This window comes from Impatiens glandulifera, chromosome 4, assembly GCF_907164915.1.
Source record: "Impatiens glandulifera chromosome 4, dImpGla2.1, whole genome shotgun sequence".
In the NCBI taxonomy this organism is placed as follows: Eukaryota; Viridiplantae; Streptophyta; class Magnoliopsida; order Ericales; family Balsaminaceae; genus Impatiens; species Impatiens glandulifera.
Window position 1 is genome coordinate 26,993,437 of NC_061865.1, and position 5,104 is coordinate 26,998,540.

Here is a 5,104-nt window from a genome sequence, read left to right on the forward strand (position 1 = left end):
TAATAGTAGTTTAATAATTTTTTTTTAACTAAGATAGTTCAAATGACATAGGGAAGAAATCACATGTCACCCGACTTACTTTAAATTAAAACGTTTTAAGTTGAGATTTAGGTGAGGTTTGTTTTCTAGATTTAAAAAACAAAAACTAATAGTTTAATAATTTTTAAGATAAATAGTGTATATTCTTCTTTTGGTTTAATTCTCCTAGGTGTATTTTTATTTTGGAAAATTCTTTTCGTATTAAGTTCAAGCCCTTCTAATTTATTTTATTTACATTATGATAAACCCTACCTCTAATTTCTGGCTCGGTTCCGGACTAAACTATTAGATAGTTGAAATAATATTTAGATTTAAAATGTTTTAAATTGAAAAGAGACTTAATTAACCAATTGTGTTAATTTTTGTAAGTGAATAAATACACAATAATAATTAACATATGAAAAAAATGACTAAAATCACAAATAATATGATGTTCTATGTTGACTTGTGATATGCAATCCATTAATCTACCATTGTCTCACAATGAACAATGGTGGGTTTATAGTAAAAAAAACTAGGATGATGAATCTTGCTTTTGTCTTGAAGATCATGATTCATGATCATCTTGTGGAGTGTAATGTAATCCACATGATGTAGGATCTATAGGGAAATGTCTTTTTGAAAGGAATATGCAACTTAGTTAACTTATAAATTATAAAAATAAAAGTATAAAGGAAAGAGCATATGATGCTGAAAGTAGTGGAAAGCACACTCAGCTCAACTTTCTAGTGGGAATTTTGAAGTCAAGCATATGATTGATTAATCCCTGTTTGGTTTGGTGTTGTCCTCGGTTTATTTGAAATAGTGAAATGTTTCAAAGACATAATTGAACTCATTGTTTGCTTCATTAGAGAATGCTGAACATTTAAGTTCCAAGCTCGACGACATAAATTTTTTTTCGGGCGAATAGTTGAACAAAGTCGAAAACCCATAAGGAAAATCACAATCAAACGCTAGGAAAAGTCCGAACAAGGGGACAACAGGATTATTGTGGTTTAACTTAACCTACTAAAAATAATTTTTTGAAATCTTAGAATTTTTCCTTAACCATGAGGGTAATGATGAGCAGATTGCATCTGGAATACAATGTTGGAAGTTCCAAAGAAAGACTGGCCTGCTCGAACTTGATCTCGACTTTCCATTTTGAAACCGAACGAGTTTGCATCGTAAGGCGACGAAACAAACGAGTTCCCAGATGATCCTGGCCATTCAAAACATGATCTAATTGGCATTGAACATGGTTTTTGCAGATCAGGTGAAATCGGCCTTCTTCTGTTTTCGGGTGGTGTGATAATTTGGCTTTCGTTTAGATTAACAGTTGTTATATCGTGAATACTAGCTCTTCTCTTGTCTTTCCCACCCGAAAGCTGTCTTATGAAGTATTTCTGAGCATGGCTAGCAACTTGAGTCGGAGTTCTTGTCACTACAAAATTGCGAGAAATGTTCCTCCAATCTCCCTTCCCATATTTCTTCAGACCCATCAGGAATAGCCTAAGGGAAAGAAAACAACATAATTTATGGTGAATGTTTGAACAAACTAAGAAACAACTAAAATGCACTTGCATTATTGATTTTCAAGGCTGGAAATCACAATTTTTTTATAGTTTTCAGACCAATTTAAAGAATACCCACCTGCCAAATTGCATCTATATCTGGAAATAAATCAATTTTACACAAGTTTTAGGCTAATCAAGATTTCAACAACAGTTCATAAGGCAAATGGGTCAAGTTCTCCCCCAATTGAAAAAACAGTGAAAAAAGAAGGAAACTTACTTATGTTCCTCTTCTGTCCAAGGAACCCCTTTCTTTTTCTCATGATCGGAAGGTCGGACAAGCGATCCCCGCCGGCAACCAGACCCATAAATCTGCCGGAAACCGTCGAAATCATCACCGGCGGCACCTCCACAATCGAGAGTGAAAGCAGAGGTAGAACTGCTGCTGCAATAACCAGGGATAGGTATGAGTCCAGCTTCTATACTGCTGACATCATCTTCCAATTCCTTATAATGTCTCATCACATCTCCGACCGTCTTCCCCGGGATCCGGGCCGCCACTTTCTGCCACCTGTCCGGCGTATCCTTATCGTAGATAGCCAGAGCATTCTCGAACATCTTGTTCTCCGACGGCGTCCATATCGTGCTCTTACTCTCATCAAGAAGCCAGCTTGAACTTGATAGATAGGATGATGGAGAAAGAATCTCCATTTCCCACTTCATAAAAAAAAAACTCAGAGTAATCTATAATCTATTCTAAGTTCTAACCTAATCAAATCCAATCCAAACTTCTTCCCTCAGAAGTTATACATAAGAAAGAGAAGACCCAGATGGAGAAATTTGAAGATATGTAAGAACAACTCTTCACGACTATTAAAATACCAATGTTAAGAATCAGAATCCTTCTTTAACAAGACCCACTTCTCCTTTGAAGAAGAATCTATAAAGTTTAAAAAAAAATTAAAGCAAACCCTCCAAAGATTTTTGATTGTAGCAATCTAGTGTAGAAAAAAGAGAGAATCTAACTAATCATCAATCCTTCTTGTCTTCATATCAAAAAACCCTAATTAAAACTAAAAACACCCAAATTAGATCCAAATTCCCCCAGATTGATTGATTATTCACTCAAACCTATGAGATGTTAAATTATGGGGGCTTTACAAATTTCAGCTTCGACCCTCTTAATGTCCCAATCGATTATGATGATGATGATGATGATGAAGGTGAGTGGTCTGGACCGAACTGGACTGGACCCAAAGAAGGAAATCACCACAAAGTGTGAAAACAGGGGGGATTCTTGATTCTGAGGAATTGGGACTTATGAAAAAAGTTGTAAAGTTGGGGTTTCTTTTTCTTCCTTTCTCTCCTTGAGGTGCGAGCAGAAGCATAAAGAGAGGAAGAGAGAGAGAGAGAGAAAAAGAGAGATCTTCTTCAGAGAGAGAGAGAGAGAGAGAGAGAGAGAGAGTCTGAGATTGATGAAGAAGGTAATCAATGAATGAATGTATTGTGCACTGTGATTGGACGGATGGCATTTGTGGTTACTGCAATTTCAACCCAAAAAAACAAAAAACAAATAAAAAGTTGTTCATCTTATTATAGTAATGGACAGACTAGGGTTCGTTTGCTTCCTGGGTGCTGGTCGGTACCCTTCCACACTTTAATCTCATTGTCACTAGTTCACTATTAATTACTAGGTAGGAATAGATTTCACTAGCTTAATTCCTAGGTATTTATATGAAATTGTTACTATATAAATATTCTATTTAAAAAAAAAATGTGGCTACAAGAGAGGATAAACACATAATTGGCAAATACACTTAATAATTTAATAAAACGTAGAACTTGCAATCTGACTGGCTCAAACTCAGAACTTCTAAAGGAGTCTCGGGATATCCACATTTTGTTACCGCTAGACTAGCGATGATGTTTAGTTAATTATTTAAAGTTAGTTTAAAATATATCAACAAAGTTAGTTTAAATAAAAAAAAATGTTTAATTAAAAAAAAAAATAACATAACACCTGATGGCTCTCAAAAATTTATCAAAGTTTGAATTAAATGTATCACAACAAAAATTATTCACTAATAAATAGTTGTGAAACATTTACTTAGTTTATAAAATATATTATATAAGTGAAATTATTTGGAATTAATATTTTGTCACATTCATATTTACATTAGTTTTTAAAATTGTCAAAATAATATTTTTAAGTGAAATATGAATGAAAAAAAAACTGATAAAATTTTAAAGTATGTTATGATAAGAAAAATTGAATGATTGATTTTAATTTTTGACAAAATAAAAAAAAAACTTGCAACAAATAAGCTCAAATATATTAAGATAAAAACACATTGAAAAATCTAATCTTTGATTCAACTTATAAACTTAAATAAGTAGTGATTATTTAATAAGTTGTTATAAGTAACAACAAAGAATAAAGAATAAGTTATCGTAAATAAATAAAATCAAAGATACTTGATATTTAGTGAATAAACTAAATAGCATGGGATAAATAAGAATAATAAATTTAAACATATGAAACACATTCAACATTAATATTTAATACATAAGCTAAATTTCATATATAAACATTTAACAAATAAATTAAATTGAATAAATTTCCAATATACTCAATCAAACTAGCCCAAAGTATAACGAATCACTAGAAACTTCGATAATAGCTTAACAGTATGGTTGAGATTTAGGGACGGCAGAGTGGACTTATTAACTATCTCCATTCTCTTTAGAAAAATAATATCAGATAAATGATTTTGAGATAATTATTTTTTTTTTATAATTTTATTTTTTTAACCGATTATGATATATCATTACCTCTCCAATTATTTCTCTTATGTTTTTTAGACACAAATACCAACTCAATCAAATACAGATCAAATGGAAAAAAAGTTTTAAAAAAAATTAATCAGAAAAGATTGACAAATTATAATTTTCATTATTTTTAGAGAGCATAAATGTTAATGCAATGTTTGAATCATACAATATTAAAATACTCTACATTCTTTTCTTACAGTTTATGATTATTATTTATATCTTTGTTTTACATTTTATTTTTAGTCAAATAATAACAAGCTTTTTAATAATATATGTAAAACAAGTTATCTCATAAATATATTTAGTATTAATTTGGCTTTAAAGAATCAAGACATATAATAGTTTAAGTTAATAAATGAAATTAAACTTTATTTGTGTATAAGTTAGATAATTTAGAATAAATAAAAAGATAAATTGAAGTAATCAAACACACAATATTAACTATTCAAATAAGTTAATGTTTTCAAACATATACAAGTATTTAAGAACAAATTAAAACAAATAAACTGAATCAAACTAGTCCTTAATTTTATTTTTCTTATAATATATATAAGGAGAAGCAAGCCTGCCTGGCCTGCCTAGGGACCCTATGATGATTCATGGAGGCTCACCTGTATAGCACCACTATTTTTTTGGGATCTTCATCTTATTTGAAGCTTATGTAGCAATTTATCTCTTTTCATTTATATTGAATAATATTTAATTTAATTGAATAGTTAATGATTAATTTAATTCTTCTT

The 5,104-nt window shown here is 30.7% G+C and overlaps 1 protein-coding gene across 1 annotated transcript; it reads right to left on the bottom strand.

Annotated features, from left to right (window-relative positions):
• Positions 1–862: 862 nt before the first annotated feature.
• Positions 863–3,033, bottom strand: LOC124936301 (transcription factor DIVARICATA-like). Its single transcript, XM_047476791.1, has 2 exons — positions 1,813–3,033; positions 863–1,530 (listed from the first exon to the last, which is right to left on the bottom strand). Exons 1-2 carry the CDS (start codon positions 2,253–2,255, stop codon positions 1,083–1,085), a joined length of 891 nt encoding a protein of 296 aa, XP_047332747.1. The 5' UTR covers positions 2,256–3,033; the 3' UTR covers positions 863–1,082.
• Between the last annotated feature and the right edge of the window lie 2,071 nt (positions 3,034–5,104).